Source organism: Amblyraja radiata, chromosome 15, assembly GCF_010909765.2.
Source record: "Amblyraja radiata isolate CabotCenter1 chromosome 15, sAmbRad1.1.pri, whole genome shotgun sequence".
Classification (NCBI taxonomy): domain Eukaryota; kingdom Metazoa; phylum Chordata; class Chondrichthyes; order Rajiformes; family Rajidae; genus Amblyraja; species Amblyraja radiata.
Window position 1 is genome coordinate 39,584,834 of NC_045970.1, and position 19,917 is coordinate 39,604,750.

General features: G+C 45.5%; 1 protein-coding gene across 2 annotated transcripts in view; it reads left to right on the forward strand.

Annotated features, from left to right (window-relative positions):
- r3hcc1l (R3H domain and coiled-coil containing 1 like) overlaps window positions 1–19,917 on the forward strand; it is a 212,820-nt gene that overhangs the window by 138,569 nt on the left and 54,334 nt on the right. For both annotated transcript variants that reach the window (XM_033034151.1, XM_033034150.1), the window contains exon 4: window positions 5,732–5,802. In XM_033034151.1, the coding sequence (XP_032890042.1) occupies window positions 5,732–5,802 (71 nt within the window). The remainder of the gene's footprint in view (window positions 1–5,731; window positions 5,803–19,917) is intronic.

Genomic DNA, 19,917 nt, shown 5'->3' on the forward strand with positions numbered 1-19,917 from the left:
TAAGTACATCAACAACTAAACCAAACGCTTCCAAACATTTGTAGCAAACAGGATCTCTTTTGTAAAGGGTTACTACTGATGTATCACAATGGAGATATGTTGGCACAAAGGGAAATCCTGCAGATGAAGCCTCTAGAGGACTAACAGCAGATTGCTTCTTAAGCAGTAAGAGATGGATCAAGGGACCAGAGTTTCTCTGTAAGCCAGACTGAGAATGGCCAAAACTTCACTTGGAATCTGCAATCTTTGCTAAAGATCCAGAAATCAAGCAAGACATCACAATGAAGGTCACTGTCAAGGATCTATTGAACCCCACAAACTCTCTGATTACCTATTTCTCATCATGGAGGAATGTGAAGACTGCGGCAGCTTGGCTTCTTAAAGTAAGGACAACACTCTTGCAGTTGACTCGAAAAAGAAAGGAGATTGAGACTGCTATGAGTAGCTTTGAAAAGGATCCTGGCAAACTAAAGGAAAAGATTGATAAGGAGATGCAAGTCTTTAAGGCAACATTTTGCGGACAGTGTTTATGTCCTGAAGATCTTCTCCAAGCAAAAAGCACAGTCATCTCTTTCAGTCAAAGACAAAGATTCGAAGAAAAGCTATCAGTATTAGAAGCTGGTAAAAATGGAGTCAAAAGAAGCAGTCATTTGTACAAGCTAGATCGGGTGCTGAACAATGAACTTCTGAGAGTCGCCTGAATAGACTAGTGATGCCTGAAGAGGCCAAACATTCTAATATTCTCTCAAAGGACCTTCACATAACACTACTATTGTGACATATCCATGAACAGCTTGGACATGGAGGAAGAAATCATATGCTGTCTCGCCTCCGTAAAGGATACTAGATTATCTGCTGCAAGAAAGGTTATAACAGACTGTAAACGACAACGGGGAAGAGTTGGAGAACAGAAAATGGCAGACTTGCCCCTGGAGAGGATTATACCTGACAAGCCTCCATTTACAGATATAGGAGTAGACCTATAGAGATCAAGAGAGGACAAAGTCTTGTTAAAAGGTATGATGTAATCTTCACTTGCATGGCAAGCAGGGCAGTACATCTTGAAGTTGCATCTACACTTGACACAGACTCCTGCATCCATGCACTACGAACATTCATCTGTCAACGAGGTCAAGTTTCATCTTTAAGATTAGACAATGGCAATCGGACTAATTTTATCGGAGCGGAAAGGGAATTGAGAGAAGCACTCGATCGCTTGAATCAGGACAAGATCCAGAATTATATGCTCCAGCGAGGGATAAGGTGGAACTTTAACCCTCCAGCAGGATCCCATCACGGCGGTGTTTGGGAACGATTGATTCGCATGCTTCGAAGTGTGTTGCACTCTGTTCTTAAAGAACATGTTCTGGACGATGAAGGATTGCCAACTTTAATTTGTGGAGTTGAAGCTATTTTAAATGATCGATCCATTACCAAGTGTTCTGATGATCCAATGGACCTGGAAACACTTACACCAAACAGTCTTCTTCTGTTGAAGACCAAGCCAATACTACCACGTGGACTCTTTGTGAAGGAAGACTTGTACATTAAACGCAGATGGAGACAGGTGCAATATATGGCAGATCTTTTTTGGAAACGGTGGACACAAGAATACCTGCCTGTAATCCGAGAACGACAACGATGGTCAAGGGTGAGGAGAATCTTTGCTCCTGGTGACATTGTTGTGGTGGTTGATTCCACTGCACCACGAGGCTCCTGGCTAATGGGCAGAATATTGGAGACCCATACCAGACACACAGTTGTGCGCACAGTTCGATTTCAGACTAAGAACAACATCTTGGAAAGACCGATAACTAAGATATGTCTGCTCCAAGAAGCTGAGACCTAGGTGCAGCAAGAAGAAGGATAAGAAGGAGGAAGAGAAGAAGATTGAAGAATCCCAAAAGAAGATTAAATGCCAACACAAAGTACATACCTTTGTTTTTGATAATATGTAAAGCTTTTATAGCTCCTTTTAATGTTCATTGGTAATTGTTTTGTTATATATGTAGAACAATTAGGGGCCGGTGTGTCGGTTCCATTTATGTTTAGGTGAGCTACTCTTGGCACATTATATTATTTTGTCTCAATATATCTTGCAGTATTGTTTTGGACACTTGCGGGCAGCCATTAGATGCACAGAGGGGCGTATACATATGGGCATAATGGACAGGGGGTGATCGGACCAGGCAAAGGGGTGGGGAGTACAGTACTCACCAGATTGGGGAGAACAGCAAGCTACAACTTGTATTCAGAATAAGGAAAACCTGGTTCGTTCATCTCTTTGTTTGTACAACTACTTCAATAAAACCAACTAAACTGGAAATAACGACTGGAAGATCTGTTCTTTTTGGTCTGTGTAAGATCACTCCTACTTACCTGTGTAATAATGGCAAAGGAACGTTAGACACTGGAAGAATTGGAAATTTGCTATTACAATTATGGTGCCCTGAAAGGGGGAGGGGGAGGGGGGGGGGGGGGGCTATCTATAAACACTGCTGTAATTTCTACATGGGGAAACCAAAATGTATAAAAATACCCTTTAATAAAATCTGACAATGTGCACTTTAACCACATGTGATTTTTTTCTTACTACAAATCTCAAATTATGGAGTACAGAGGCAAATAAATATATGATGGATCTTTGTCCAAAACTTTATGGAGGGCACTGTAAGTTCTTTACCCAAATGCATAACTCTTAATTTCTCCTTCTTTAACCCTCAAGATCAATTCAACGCTCGCTTGTTAAAGTAAATATATAAACCAAGACCAGTTGGGGCAACACAGTGCCGCAGCTGGTAGAACCGATGTCTCACGGCGCCAGAGACCCAGGCTAAATCCCTGTGACTGCGTGGGTTTCTTCCAGGTTTCCCCTCACATTCCAAAGATGTCCAGGTTTTTAGGTCATTTGGCCCTCTGTAAATTGCCCCTATTGTGTGGGGAGTGGATAAGCAAGTTCAAGTTCAAGTTCAAGTGAGTTTATTGTCATGTGTCCCTGTATAGGACAATGAAATTCTTGCTTTGCTTAAGCACACAGAAAATAGTAGGCATTTACTACAAAACAGACAAATGTGTCCATATACCATGATATAAATATATACACACATGAATAAATAAACTGGTAGTGCAAATAACAGAAAGTGGTTGCTAATAATCAGAGTTTTGTCCGAGCCAGATTTAATAGCCTGATGGCTGAGGGGAAGTAGCTATTCCTGAACCTGGTTGTTGCAGTCTTCAGGCTCCTGTACCTTCTACCTGAAGGTAGCAGGGAGATGAGTGTGTGGCCAGGATGGTGTGGGTCTTTGATGATACTGCCAGCCTTTTTGAGGCAGCGACTGCGATAAATCCCCTCGATGGAAGGAAGGTCAGAGCCGATGATGGACTGGGCAGTGTTTACTGCTTTTTGTAGTCTTTTCCTCTCCAGGGCGCTCAAATTGCCGAACCAAGCCACGATGCAACCGGTCAGCATGCTCTCGACTGTGCACCTGTAGAAGTTAGAGAGAGTCTTCCTTGACAATCCGACTCTCCGTAATCTTCTCAGGAAGTAGAGGCGCTGATGAGCTTTTTTGATAATTGCGTTAGTGTTCTCGGACCAGGAAAGATCTTCAGAGATGTGCACCCCCAGGGATTTGAAGTTCTTGACCCTTTCAACCATCGACCCGTTGATATAAATGGGGCTGTGGGTCCCCCTCCTACTCCTTCCAAAGTCCACAATCAGTTCCTTGGTTTTGCTGGTGTTGAGGGCCAGGTTATTGCGCTGGCACCATATGGACAGTTGCTCAATCTCTCTTCTGTACTCTGACTCATCCCCATCAGTGATACGCCCCACAATAGTGGTGTCGTCAGCGAACTTGATGATGGAGTTCGCACTGTGGTTCGCTACGCAGTCATGGGTATAGAGTGAGTACAGCAGGGGGCTGAGCACGCAGCCTTGAGGTGCTCCCGTGCTGATTGTTATTGAGGCTGACACATTTCCACCAATACGAACAGACTGTGGTCTGTGGACGAGGAAGTCGAGGATCCAGTTGCAGAGGGATGCGCAGAGACCCAGTTCTGCGAGTTTGGTAACCAGTTTGGAGGGGATGATTGTGTTAAATGCCGAGCTGTAATCAATGAATAACAGCCTGACATATGAGTTTTTGTTGTCCAAGTGGTCCAGTGCGGAGTGGAGGGCCAGCGAGATCGCATCCACTGTTGATCTGTTGTGGCGGTACGCGAACTGCAGTGGGTCCAGGTTTTTGTCGATGTAGGAGTTGATTTGCTCCATGATCAACCTCTCAAAGCACTTCATCACCACCGGCGTTAGTGCCACTGGTCGATAGTCATTGAGGCACGTCACCTTACTCTTCTTGGGCACCGGTATAATTGATGCCCTTTTAAAGCAGGTGGGGACCTCAGACCTCAGAAGTGAGAGGTTGAAAATGTCCGTAAAAACTCCCGCCAGTTGGTCCGCACAGGTTTTTAGAACACGGCCGGGTATACCATCAGGTCCAGGTGCTTTTCGGGGGTTCACCCCTCTGAAGGATTTCCTGACATCGGCCTCTGTGACTGAGACTGAAATGCCATCGCAGCGAATGGGGGATCGGGAAGGCACATCAGTATTCTCCCTGTCAAAGCGTGCGTAAAACGCATTGAGCTCGTCAGGGAGTGATGTTACACCGGCATTCGAGCTGCCTCCTGGTTTTGCCTTGTAGGAGGTGATTGCATTCAGACCCTGCCACAGCTGCCGAACATCTGTCTCGTCCTCCAGTTTGGAGCAGAAGTCCCTTTTGGCCTTTTTGATGGCCTTACCAAGGTCGTATCTGGTCTTCATGTAGGCCACTGTATCATTGGAGGTGAATGCCCTGTGTCTGGACTTCAGGAGAGTGCGGATCTCAAAGTTCATCCAAGGTTTCTGATTGGGAAACACTCGGAAGGTTTTTGTAGGGATGCAGTCCTCCACACATTTCTTTATGAAGTCTGTAACGACTGTGGCATATTCGTTCAAGTCCGTTGGCGAGTCCTTGAACATTGCCCAGTCTACAGACTCCAAACAGTCCTGGAGTTGTTCTTCTGCCCCCCCCCCCCCCGATCAGCTCTGTGCTGTCCTCACTTCTGGGGGTGCGCTCTTTAATTGCTGCTTGTAGGCAGGAAGAAGCAGCACCGCGGTATGGTCGGACTTACCGAAGTGAGGGCGAGGGATAGAACGATAGGCATTCTTGATGGTGGTGTAGCAGTGGTCGAGGGTGTTAGGTCCTCTGGTGCAGCAGAAGACATGTTGGTGGAAGTTGGGGAGTGATTTCTTGAGGTTCGCCTTATTGAAGTCCCCAGCAATGGTGGTAAATGCCTCGGGGTAAGACGTCTGGTGTTTGTTGACCACGCCCTGCAACTCCTCCAGTGCCAGACGGACGTCTGCCTGGGATGGGATGTAGACCGCGGTCAGGATAACGGAGGTGAATTATCTCGGGAAGCAAGCGGATTAACATAGAACTAGTGTGAGCTGGTGGTCAATGGTCGGCATGTAGTCAGTGGGCCGAAGGAACTGTTTCCATGCTGTATCTCTAAACGAAACGAAACCAAAGCTTGAAACAGTGATTAGCAAAGTTAATTCAAATCCTGCCTTTACTAACCATACAGTTGGGTACTCTGAATGTTTGTCTCTGCGTGTCTCAATAGACCTGATTATAACAGCTGTCTAATTCTTCGTTGGAAATGTTTGAACTCTTAATAACTGTGAGTGCTTTTTTGGCAGGAAAAAAGGATTCGATATCAAATGGGTGGATGACACGCATGCATTGGGTTTATTTTCAAGTGCAATTGCAGGTATGTTTGAGTTCTAACTAAATGATTGTTCTATATTTGAACTTTTCCAGCGGGGATTTTTATGTATGGCACAAACTAAAGTTCAGAATCAAAAATTTTGTCAGTGGGAAATTTGTTCTCCCTGTGATCGCATGGGTTTTCTCCGGTTGCTCCGTTTTTTTCTCCTACATTCTCAAGACGTACAGGTTTTTAGGTTAATTGACATTAGTAAAAATTGTAAATTGTCCCTAGGATAGTGTTAGTTTACGGAATGATCAGCTGGTCGGCATGAACTCAGTGGGCCGAAGGGCCTGTATCCGCATTGTATCTCTGAAGTATTAAAGTAAGACGGAACAGTGGTGTGGTGACCATTTTGTTTCATTTTGACATGTTTGTTTATTGTATATTGTCACATGTACCAAGGTAGAGTGAAAAGCGTTTTGTTGCGTGCTATCTAGTCAGTGGAAAGACTATGCATGGTTGAAATCAAGTCATCCACAGTATACAGAAAAAAGGGAATAATGTTTTGTGCAAGATAAGGTCCAGTGAAGTTCAATTAAAGATAGTCCGAAGGTCTCCAATGAGGTAGAGGTCGGTCAAGACCGCTCTCTAGTTGGTTTAGCCCGTTCTTTCTGTTCTAAGTTATGGGTCTGACCCACTTTCATGACCTAATTCACGACCTCTGCCGAGTTTGCCCTTGACTCGTACTCGCAGCATGGTTGTCACGAGGTCGTAGGAGGTCGTAGGTAGGTCGTGGGTGCTCGTGGCAATATGTAGGGCGGGGTGTTTTTTTTTGATGAAATTATGAAAAATGTCCACGAGTAAAAAAGGTTGTGAATTATGTCGTGAAAGTGGGATAGGCCCTTAAGAGCTGTTGAACAGCAAAGCAACGTGCAAATTTCCCATATTGTAAGGATTTGGGGTTGAAAACCTATTTTTTAAAATCACTGCCAGGACGCATTGCTGAAATGTAAACAAAAAATGCTGGAAATGTTTAGCAGGTGAGGCAGTGGCGATGAAAAGAAAAAGGAAGTTAACATTTGGTCGGCAAGTGCAAGTTGGGCCAAAGGGCCAGTTTCAGTGTTCCATCACTCTATGTCAGGACAGTGGTCCATCCTCAAAAGTTGGATGAACCTGGAATTCTAATGAAGGGACGTTGCACTTAAATATGTTTCTTGCTCGGAGAGTGCTTCTGATCAGATGGATGTTTTTTGTATCTTTTTTCCCAGGTTTCCAGTATTCACAGTATTTTGCCTCAGTACACCTCAATAAGGTCACCCCTGAGCCTTTTGTACTCCAAAAATTGTCCCAAAGTTCTCCCTATAACTCAAGCCCAGGTAACATCCTAGTGAAGATAGACATAAAATTCTGGAGTAACTCAGCGGGTCGGGCAGCATCTCTGGAGAAAAGGAATAGGTGATATTTTGGGTTGGGTTTGGATAAACATATCAGACAAATACTGTACATTAATACAATCAAGTTTTTGAACTACAGAGAATACGACTCAAATCTATGGGAAGGAAAATCGTTAAGTCTGGCACTAACATTTAAAAAAATACCATTCCTAAAATTAAATGGAAGGGCACATGGTTAGAAAAATCAGTAACATCTTAAATATATTCTGAAGAGTCTCCTTTACTTGCAGGCGGTTTCATTTTTGGATTAATTTCTTAAAAAACTGATCCTTGTTTCTGTCCTTAAAAAAGAGCAAAGTGCTGGGGGGAATTCAGCGACTCAGGCAGTATCTGTGCAGAGAAAAAAGGCGACGTTTCACGTTCGGGCTCTTCTTCATACTCGAACCATCATCCAGAGATGCCGCCTGAGCTGCTGTGTTCCTCCAGCACTTTGTGTGTTGCTCGAGATCCCAGCTTCTGCAGTCTCTTGTGTCTCTTTGCTTCCGACCTGTTATTGTGTATTCCGTTTGTTCACCACGGGTAAACATCCGTACGTGTTCACACAGGCACAAGACAACACCTGGATGTGGTGGGGGGGGGGGGGGAGGAGAAACTTTTCCAATCTGTATGTATAAAGGTCCAATGTTAATTTGGGAGTACATTTTATTTCACGGGAGGTTATTTGAATTTTACATTAGGTGCAGCCAGCTGTTGTCTGCTGATAACTAAAATGTGCCTGGCATTTGAATAAATGCTTCTGATTCTTGTCATTTTTTTTTGCTGCCTTTTTGCAAGCAACATGTGTAAAGTGACTAACGAGCGCTCACTTCATCATGTTTCCTTCAGAGAGTTGCTTTGCACTCATCAAGCTGAGTGATGTTGGTGCTAAAAATTAAAATGCACTTCCTTTTTTTTGTCAAAGGTAGATTTGCATTGATGGATTGTCAGATGCAACAGATGCACGGCGTTCCTTCATTTGACAACCTTCGTTGTTATAAATAGATCATCAGAAACCCACCTACATTTTTATAAACCTTGTGAACTACAAATAAACCTAAAAGCCAAATCTGGACAAACTCCCTTTAAGAAACTGGACCGACTCTGCAGTTTCTATTCCACTGGGAAGTAAATAGGAGTGAGCACTGCTGAGACTTTGAGAATCACTCTAAATGTAATGCCTCGGACTGAAAAAGAGTTATAGGAACATTAAAATAAGGTAGACACAAAATGCTGGAGTAACTCAACGGGACAAGCAGCATCTCTGGAGAGAAGGAATGGGTGACGTTTCCGGTCGAGACCCTTCTTCAGACTGATGTCGGGAGTGGGCGGGACAGAGATAGAATGTAGTTGGAGACAGTAAGACTGGTGGGAGAACTGGGAAGGGGGAGGGGATGGAGGGAGAGTGAGAGCAAGGGCTACTTGAAGTTAGAGAAGTCAATGTTCAAACCCCTGGGGTGTAAGTTATGAGGCGCTGCTCCTCCAATTTGCGGTGGTCCTCACTCTGGCCATGGGGGAGGTCCAGGACAGAAAGGTCAGATTCGGGAGTTGAATTGCTCAGCCACCGGGAGATCAGATTGGTTATTGCGAACCGAGCGGAGGTGTTGGGCGAAGCGATCGCCAAGCCTACACTTGGTCTCACCGATGTAAAGCAGCCGACATCTAGAGCAGCGGATGCAATAGATGAGGTTGGAGGAGGTGCAGGTGAACCTCTGCTGCACCTGGAAAGACTGCTTGGGTCCTTGAATGGAGTCAAGGGGGGAGGTAAAACGACAAGTGTAGCATTTCCTGCGGTTGCAAGGGAAAGTGCCAAGAGAAGGGGTGGTTTGGGTGGGAAGGGACAAATTGACCAGGGAGTTACGGAGGAGCGGTCTCTGCGGAAAGCAGACAGAGGAGGAGATGGGAAGATGTGGCCAGTGGTGGGATCCCGTTGGAGGTGGCGAAAATATCGGAGGATTATTTGTTGTATGTGACGGCTGGTAGGGTGGAAGGTGAGGACAAGGGGGACTCTGCCCTTGTTACGAGTGGGGGGATGGGGAGTGAGAACAGAATTACGGGGTATAGAAGAGACCCTGGTGAGAGCCTCATCTATAGTAGAAGAGGGGAATCCCCGTTCCCTGAAGAATGAGGACATCTCCGATGCCCTGGTATGGAACACCTCATCCTGGGTGCAGATGCGGCGCAGACGGAGGAATTGGGAGTAGGGGATGGAGTCCTTACAGAAAGCAGGGTGGGAAGAAGTATAGTCCAGATAGCCATGGGAGTCAGTGGGTTTATAGTGGATGTCGATCAGTAGTCTATCACCTGCGAAGGAAATAGTGAGGTCTAGAAATGGTAGGGAAATGTCGGAAATGGTCCAGATGTATTTGAGTGCAGGATGAAAGTTAGTGGTGAAATGGATGGTCAGTGAGTTGTGTGTGGGTGCAGGAGGTAGCACCAATGCAGTTGTTGATGAAGCGGAGGTAGAGTTTGGGGATAGGGCCCTGGTACGCCTCGAACAAAGATTGTTCGACGTACCCTACAAAGAGGCAGGCATAGCTAGGGCCCAGGCGCGTGCCCATAGCTACGCCTTGTATTTGGAGGAAATGGGAGGAGTCAAATAAAAAGTTGTTAAGGGGAAGGACCAGCTCCACTGGGCGGAGGAGAGTATCAGTAGACGGGGATTGGTTGGTTCTGCGGTCGAGGACGAGGACGAAAAGGAGGGCTTTAAGACCCTCCTGGTGGGGGATGGAGGTGTAGAGTGACTGGACATCCATGGTGAAGATGAGGGAATGGGGGCCTGGAAAACGGAAGTCATGGAGTAGACGAAGAGCATGTGAGGCGTCTTGAACATAGGTGGGGAGGGATTTAACCAGGGGGCATAGGATGGAGTCGAAGTATGTGGAAATAAGTTTGGTGGGATACGAACAGGCAGAAACAATGGGTCTGGCAGGACAGTCAGGTTTGTGGATTTTGGGGAGAAGGCAAAATCGGGCCGTGCGGGGCTGGGGAACGATGAGGTTGGAGGCTTGGGAGGGCATGGAGCCGGAAGTGATGAAGTCAGTGATAGTGCTAGAGATAGTGGCCTGGTGCTCATCTGTGGGGTCATGGTCCAAGGATAAGTAGGAGGAGGTGTCTGAGAGTTGGGAGCTGTTCTGTTTCCTCGTGTTCTGCTGCTGGAGCAGAAGAGCTGTAATTTGAGCTCTTGCCTCACCAATCATTCACTTACGCTAAACTGAATTGGATGGAGACCACGTCTTTTCCACAGACAGAACAAAGAGGGAGAGAAGTACTCGTTCTTGTGTTGTTTGCAATGCAATGCCAGGTGTCAGGACTGACACTCCCTGGCTCGGTCTCTCCTCCAAAGAAGCATCGCCCCATTCTGCAGCAGTGTGACTGTGGATGTGGGATAATGGATGACTGTCGGATAGCTGCAAAGTCATCATTCATTTGAGTGGGTTCTCGATGGCGTAAATTGTGACAATGATGTGTTTGAGTAGTTTACTAACAGATGCAGACTGCGGGGTTTATCATTGGCTGACAGGCTATCATTCCTTCCCCACTGGATGGTCTGAATAGTAAGTGGAGATAGTGTGAGCCACCTGTCTGAAATCAATTGCATTAGGGGCAGTAAGGTTAAAGCCAAAATAACTAGAGTTTTAAATTAGGCAGCGCAGAGAATGCTGGAATTACGCAGTGGACGAGTTGGCATATGAAGGATTTGCAATGTGGGTGGATTCTAAATTATCTCAAAGCTGTTACAGCTGCAGAGTTGCCACCTCACAGCGCCAGAAGCCAGGGTTCGATCCTGACCTGCGATGCTGCCTGTGTGTGGAGTTTGCACGTTCTCTCTGTGACCGCGGGGGTTTCCTTCGGGTGCTCCGCATTCCTCGCATACCACAAAGACGTGCGGGTTTGTAGGTTAATTATCCCTCTGTAAATTGCCCGTAGTATGTAGGGAGTGGATGAGAAAGGGGATAACATAGAACTAATGTGAAGGGGTGATCAATGATTGGAGTGGACTACACTTCTGAGGCAGCGTGATGGGTAGATGGAGTCGACGGTGGGGGGGTTTGTGTGATGGACTGGGATACATCCATTTTGCAGTGTCGGGCAGAGCCTTTTCCAAACCAAGTTTGATACTCATTCGCGAACCCAACCAATATCTGGGGCCAAGCCGCTCCGCGAGTGCAGAGACCCCATAGAGCTGGAGTTATCATCCACCCATGGGATGACCCGAGGGAGAGTAATGGTCTGAGCTGTTAAGATAAAGTAAATTATGCAAAAGATTAAAGTTCCACATCTACTCCGTTCATGTAGCACAGCGGTTAAATAGTTTGCACGAGGTTGCTATGAATATTAACTTTAAATGAACTGTGTTGATGTGGAAATTTTGACTGCTTATGGTCGTTGTGAACTCATTCTGCAGGTGAAATGTTAAATTGCATGCTGCGATTTTTAGCTTGTCAGATAATTCTCGTGAAGATCACTCCCAGAAGTGAGTGCTCGCTGCTGTAGACTCTAAGTGTTAATATCGTCCAGGGTCAAACATCAGAAATTATACCCTGTTGGTATAATTCTCCCATCAGCGCCCTTTTACATTCTCCAGGCAACAACCAGTTGGCCCACTCTCAAAGCAGATTTATTAACTGTTTAAAAAAAACAAGCACAAGATCTAAATAGCAGATATTTAACATCTTGCTCTTGGTTCAGAAATAATAAAATACATAATGCTTTGCTAACCCTCTTAATAAAACAGGATCTGAATCAGTGTTTGCAATATAATTTATAAATGAAGATGCATATACCACATGAAGATCTCAAATGCTTTTTAGTGAACGGAATATAAAAACCATGAACACAGGCTGCAGAATATATTTAGGTACAATGCCTCATATTCCGCTTGGGTAGCTACAACCCAACGGTATAAATCCATAAATTCTAGGAGCAGGATTAGACCATTGAGTCTACTCCGCCATTCAATCATGGCTCATCTAACCCTCTCAACCCCATTCTCCTGCCTTCTCCCCATAACCTCTGACACCCATACTAATCAAGAATCTCTCAATCTCCGACAAAAATACCCAACGACGGCCTCCACAGTTGTCTGTGGCAATTAATTCCACAGAAATTGGGCGGGAGATTGCAACCTTCACGTGGTCTGCCCTGTTTCCACGAATGCAATCAACCTGGCGTGCACAATCAAATAAGATCAAATAGAACTAGTTGTCCTACAACTTTAGGCTGTGCACGCCATAAACAAGAAGAAGACTAAAGAAATTCCTCCTCATCTCCTTTCTAAAGGTGCTTCCTTTTATTCTGAGGCTAACAAAACCGAACGGTGAACTTTAGGCAATATCACCCCACTCCTTATCCCCCCCCCCCCCCCCCCATGCCCATTAACTCGTATCCCTTCATCCAGCATCACATCGCTCTCCTCCTTCTTATACCCCTTTATCTCCTTCTCATCTCTAGCCTTTGCCCACCTATCTGCCAAACAACCCCTCATCCCCTCACCTGGACACACGATCACTTGCCAGGCTTTGTCCTTCCACCCTCTCATTTTTCCACAGTTCTCCCCCCCTTTTACAATAGTCTGAGGAAAGCTCCTGACCCAAAACGTCACCTCTCCACGTTCTCCAAAGATGCTGCCTGACCCGCTGAGTTACTCCAGCACTCTGTGTCTTCTTTTGTAAACTAGCATCTGCAGTTCCTTGTTTCTAGAGGACAGTTGCGTCATCTCATACTAATAGCCCTGTCCCACGGTACGAGTTCATTCCAAGAGCTCTCCCGAGTATAAAATAAATCAAACTCGTGGTAAGCACGGAGAATGAACGTAGCGGGTACGTCGGAGCTCGGGGACGTCTCTTAGCGGCTCGTAACGCTAACGGCAGATACTTGGGAAGACTCGCTAACGGCAGGTAAGCAAGGGAAAACTCGTTAAAATTTTTCAACATGTTGAAAAATGTCCACGAGAGCCCCGAGTACCAACGAGTGGCCATTACCGTAAATCTCCGAGTTCGAATCAGGGCAAACTCGGGAGAGCTCTTGGAATGAACTCGTACCGTGGGACAGGGCTTTAAAGACTAGAGTGAAAAGATCGAGCTCAAACCCTATGTAGCCTTGAGGGAGTGTTGCTCTTGGTAATCATAAAATATTCTATAGTACTGTTTCAAAGAAGAGCTAATGAGTTCTTGTTACCCTTGCACTTTATTATCCTTGGATTAACATCGCTAGAACAAATTATTTAATAATTACTGCATTGCAATATACGGCAGCTTGCTGTGTCTGGCCCTAGTCCCAACCTGAAACGTCACCAATCCACGTTCTCCAGAGATGCTGCCTGACCCGCTGAGTTACACCAGCACTTTGTGTCTTTCCACCATCTGCAGTTCCTTATTTCTATTATTTTACTTTAGTTTAGAGACACAAAGAGGAAACAGGCCCTTCGGCCCACTAAGTCCGTGCCGACCAATGATTACCTGTACACTGGTTCATCCATTCCCTACATACTAGGGATGTAGACTTACAGAAGCCTACAAACCTGAGATAGACACAAAGTACTGGAATAACTCAGCGGGTCAGGCAGCATCTCTGGAGAAAAAGAATGGGTGACGTTTCGGGTCGGAACCCTTCAAACCTTCACCCCTTTGGAGTGTGGGAGGAAACCGGAGCACCTGAGGAAGTCCACGCGGTCACGGGGAGACCGTACAAACTCCAGGATTGAACCCGGGTCTCTGGCTGCTGTTATAAGGCAGCAACTCTACCGCTGTGTCACTGTGCACTGTATTCTTTGAGATGTTCACTCATGACGTGCTTCATTGAGGATTTCAGCACTCCACCTGCCACTGGCACAAGGCTTCCCTGTTTTCTCCCCCCCGACGAGGTCACATTTATTTATTTCCAGTTTACAGGATCAATGCCGGAAACTACGGAGTTCTGGAAGACGATAACAGTCGTAAAGGTGCAGAAAGCAATTAAGAGAAGAATGGCATTTTGGCCTTCACTGTGAGAGTGCAGGAGGAAAACAATGTTACTGCAGTTGTGCAGTGCCTCAGTGACACCACTCCTCTCTAATCAAATTACTCGCTATTGATGTTTAACAATACAAATTAAATTAATGCAAATACAATCAGAGTCATGGGCTGATCATCGAACATGACTGAGGCTGGAGAAGCAGGCTCAGCTGAGGAGACAATGATTCCTGCGTCGGAATCCGTCTCCATCTCCGTCTCAATTGCGTCTCAATGGGAGAGGTTGGGCAGGCTAGGGGTTTATTGCTTGGAGTGCAGGAGGCTGAGGGGTGATCCTAAATAGGTGTCTAAAATCTTGAGGGGAATAGATAGGGTGAAAGCAAAGCGTCTTTTACCCAGGGTAGGGGAATCAAGAGCCAGAGGGCCTAGGCTTAAGGTGAGAGGGGAAAGATTTAATATACACCTGAGGGGCAAATTTTTCACAGAGGGCGGTGGGTACATGGAACGAGCTGCCAGAGGAAGTAGTTGAGACAGGTACAAAAACATTTAAAAGACACTTGGACAGGGACATGGATAGAAAAGGTTTAGAGAGATATGGGCCACATGCAGGTACATATGGGGTATCTTGTCAGCATGGACAAGTTGGTTCAGAAGGCCTGTTTCCCTGCTATATGTTTCAGGATGGGACTACACCTGAGGCATTATGCACAAATTTGGTCTCCTTACCGAAGAATGGTTGTACTTGCCATTGACGGAGTGCGGTAAAGATTCATTAGACAGTTTGTAGGGATGGTGATCATGCTGTACAAGCAGACATTGAGTATGGGATGACATTCTCTTGAGTTTAGACGAACGATAGGAAATCTCATCACAACTTGCAAAATTCTGAAGAGCTGGACATGCAGTGGGAGCAGGTTGGATGCTTCCTCGTGTTGAGGAGAGGACCCAGGGGCACAGGCTTTAGATTAGGATTTATTATTGTCACGTGTCCGAGGTAGAGTGAAAACCTTTGTTTTGCATGCTATCCAAACAGATCAGCTAATACTATGCATAAATACAATCAAGTCAATCTCAAGTACAACAGGTAGAGCTAAGGGGAAGATAGAGTGCAGAATATTGTACTCAGCACATCTAATCCACAGTCTAATGTCCACAATGGGGTAGAGGTGAATTGGGGCAGTCACCTAGCTTATGGAAGGATCGTTCAGAAGTCTGATAACAGAGGGGAAGAAGCTATTCCTACGTCTGGTGGTGCGCGCTTTCAAGTTCCTGTACCTTCTCCATGGCAGGAACAGGGAGAAGAAGGAATGACCAGGTAGGTCAAGTCTTTGATTATGTTGGACACCTTCACGAGGCAGCGTGAAGTGTAGATGGAGAAGCTGGTGAAGAGTCTATTCTGTGTGATGGACTGGGCTACATCAACAACTCTGCAATATCTTGCGGTCTTGGGCAGAGCTGTTCCCAAACCAAGCTGTGATGCAATCCTTCAGTATGCTTTCTATGAAAAGGAAAGGTTGCTTAGAATGGAGATGAGAAGTTTCTTCAGTCGGAGACTGGTGAATCTGTAGAATTCTCTGCCCTGGGGGTATCTGGAGGCCCTGTCACTCTGTTCTTTGTAGAACAGAGTTTTCTGAATATTATATGATGTGGGGAGAGCACTCGTATAGTATTCAGAAAACTCTGTTCTACAAAGATGCGCACCAAGGAATAAAGTCCCAGCCTGCCCAACCTCTCCCTATAGCTCAGGCCGTCCAGTCCGAGCAACATCCTCATAAATCTTTGTGATCCGTTTTATAATCCATCCTCCAGCAAGCAACCCCATTAGCCTGTGGGCCCGTGATGGAAGGGAGGTGAACGCAAATGGGACAGAGCACTGTGCTGTTTGAGACCAGATGACCATGGTTCATGAGCTGCAGCTTCTGATTGGACTAATCTACTGTGCCTAATTGCAGAGACTGAACAGGCCATTTGGCCCAAATGGCCCACGCCGTGTTAATTCTCCACATATGCTCCTTCCCACTTCTCTTCATTTCTCCTATTCATTGCCTCTTATTCCTATCTCCCTTGTTAATTTAACTTAAACTCATCTGTGTCTCAGGCACTTGCCTCTTGGGAGCTGCTGGAGTGACATGCAATGCTTGAAAAGTCAAACCAGATTCTATTCACAGCAGTGACTGAACTGTTGGGGACAAAAAGGCAGCAAAAATGTTTTTTAAGCATGCATTTTGCATAAGTGGTTGCGATCTACAACTCAATAGATGAGCTTTACTCAATAAAGCCTTCGATATAATTTTCTTATTGATTTGAAGCACGAAAGTGCAGTATGCCACAGCTTGATGGTCATCTCCCAGCTAAGGCATTGTCTGTTTGAACAATCATTTGAACCTTTATAATTTGTGCATGTTACCAGTTTTTAACCTCCAATCTATTTTTATGCCGTGATATTAAATGTATAACATTTTGCTACTGCCAGGTGAATCTCCCTCTTTGAAAGGGTGTGTAGATATTCACCCTCGGGCAGATGAGGAAACAGATATGTGGTCTCCAAACACTGCTGCTTCATAAATAAAACAGTGGACATAACCCTCAGTAGTTGCATAAACAAAATGATTCATCCATGCATGGCATCTCTCCTGCTTGTGAAACCTGCATCAAATTATAAAACGTTTCAGCAATGGGTGCCTCTATTGCATTTTCCAGCTTTCCCCATTCCTTTCTCAGTGTTTTCCTCCCATTTATTCAGCTGCTTCTTTCAAAAGCTATTCTGGTTAAAATATAATGTCAGTGTTAACACTGTCATAAGATATAGATCCAGGTTAGGGAGGCACAGTGGCGAAGGGGTAGATCTGCTGCCTCACACCACCAGAGTGATTCAATCCTGGACCACGGGTTCAATCCTAATTACTGGTGCTCTCTGTATGGAGTTTGCACGTTCTCCCTTTGACCGCATGGGTTTTCCCAGGGTGCTCTGGTTTCCCCCCACATTCCAAAGAGGAGCAACTTTGTAGGTTAATTGGCTTCAGTAAATTGTCCATAGTATGTAAGATTGAACTAGTGTACAGGGTGATTGTTGTTCGCCGCGGACTCGGTGAACCAAAGGGCATGTTTCCATGCTGTATTTCTAAACTAAACTAAGCAGGAGTGGGTCATTTGGCCTCTTATGCCAGCTCCAACATTCTATTACTTTGTCCCGCCCCAGCTTTCTCCACACTACTCCAATCAGTCCTGACCCGAAACATCATCTGTGCATTCCCTCCACAGATGCTGCCCGACCCGCTGAGTTCTTCCACCATTTTGCGTTTTGCCCACCATTCATTAAGGTAACTCATGTCGGTTATAGAGTCAAACAGGACGTAAACAGGCCCTACAGCCCAACATGTCCATGCTGACTAAGATACCCCATCTAAGCTCGTCCAATTACCTGTACTTGGTCCATATCCCTCAAAACTATCTGTGCCTGTAGAAATATCCTTTAAATGTTGTTTTAGTACCTGCCTCAACTACTTCCCCTGACAGACACAAGAAGCTGGAGTAACTCAACAGGTCTGGCAGCATCTCTGGAGAAAAGGAATAGGTGACTTTTCAGGTTGAGACCCTTTCTATTCCTTTTCTCCAGAGATGCTGCCTGACCCGCTGAGTTACTCCAGCTTCTTGTTTCTGCCTTAATTTTTTAAACCAGCATCCGAAGTTCCGCCCTACACATTATTTCCCCTGGCAGTTCGCCACATATACCCACTCCATGCACATTAGGGGAAAATTTGCAGAGGCCAATTAACCTACAAACCCGCACGTCTTTGGGATGTGGGAGGAAACTGGGGCACTCGGAGAAAACCCACGCAGTCACAGGGAGAACGTGCAAACTCCACACACAGACAACACCCAAGGTCAGCATCAAACCTGGGTCTCTGGCTCTACCAGCTGTGCCACTCTGCTCATCTAAAAAACCCAGTAAAAACAACTTGCCACGCACCTCTCCTTCAAACTATTGCCCTATGATCACGAGGTCATGCTGGATTATTTATCAATACATTTTTCCAGAAGCTCACATTCTCAAGCTGTTACTAATGGCTTAGTTCCTTCTCTTGATGGCCCTGACCAGTTTTATGTCCGGCAACTGTCAGCAGAACTAATCCCAATATAATTATCCTTTATTGCAAGCACGATGACTCTGAATCCGCACTTAGGACAGTGTCACTTTCAAGAGCCATGCACCCCACGCCTAACATGTCCGCCTGCCACTCTGTGTCACCAGAGAGACAATATGGATGGGAGACGAAAGACCAATGTTGTGGTCCTTCCCCATCTAAAATAGAGGCATCATGCCCAACCCCGTGTCCCTAAAACCAAGATTGGGGTCAGAAATTCCCTCTTGAGGATGTTCCCAATCCCGTCCCTGCAAGTTCACCAAGATGCAGGCAGAGGAGATTAGTTTAACTTTGCTTCATGTTGGGCATGAACATTGTGGGCCGAAGAGTCTGTCCCTGTGCTGTACTGTTCTGTGTTGTTAGAAATCATAACAAAAATTGCAGAGATTACATTGGAAAGCTGGAGAACTCCTGTGGAAATACTAACCCTCGTTCTTTATATTAATTTATTCCAATACTTTCTCCCTTTGTAATTTGGGGATCCTGTCCATGGGAATGGTTCAAACTCTATTTCAACCTGGTTAAACCCTACCACGGTTTAGGTTTGTTTTTCTCACGTGCACCAAGGTACAGTGAGAAGCTTTGCTTTGCATGCTATCCAAACAGATCAGATATACCATACATAGATACAATCAGTTACAACTCAAGTACAATAGATAGAGCAAAGGGGAAGAAGAACAGGAGGTGCTATTTCCTGCCCTGCCCTGATCATACACATAGAACATAGAACAGTACAGCTAGGAAAAGTCCCTTCAGCCCACAGTCTGCGCCGAATATGATGCCAAGACAAACACTTATGTTCCTGCACATAATCCATATCCCACTATTCCCTGCATATCAGTGTGCCAATCCAATAGTCTCTTAAATGCCACAATCGTATTTGCCTCCACCACCATCCCTGGCTGCCAGTTCCAGGTACCTACCACCTGTGTGAAAAACGTGCCCCGCACATCTCCTTTAAACTTTGCCCCTCTCACCTTAAAGCTATGCCCTCTAGTATTTAATTTTTCCATCCTGGGAAAAAGATTCTGACTTTTGATCTGACAATCTCTGCCTCTCATAATTTTATATACTTCTATCAAATCTCCCATTAACTTCCGGCATTCCAGAGAAAACAATCCAAGTCTGTCCAACCTCTCCCTGTAGCTAATATCCCATAATCCTGGCATCATCCTGGTAATCCTCCTCTGCACCTTCTCCAAAGCTTCCCATTTCCCCTGCGACCAGAATTACACACAATACTCCAAATGCAGCCTAACCAAAGTCCCATCAAGCTGCAATATCTCCTCCTGACTCTTATCCCCAATTAATGTGAGTCTACCATATATCTTCTTCACCACTATACACATGTAAATCTTGGATGAACCAGGTATCTTATTTTTGTTGACACAAGGAACTGCAGATGCTGCTTTACAAAAAAAGACAATTTGACAATGAAACACTCTCGAGCCTTCATCTGGATTGTGGTTTAGCTAGATACTCCAGTACAAAGTATAACGCAAAGTGCTGGAGTAACTTAGCAGGTCAGGTAGCATCTCTGGAGAACGTGGATAGGTGACCTTTCGGATCTGAACATGGGACCCGACCCAAAACATCACTTATCCATGTTCTCCAGAGATGCTGCATGGCCCGCTGAGTTACTCCAGC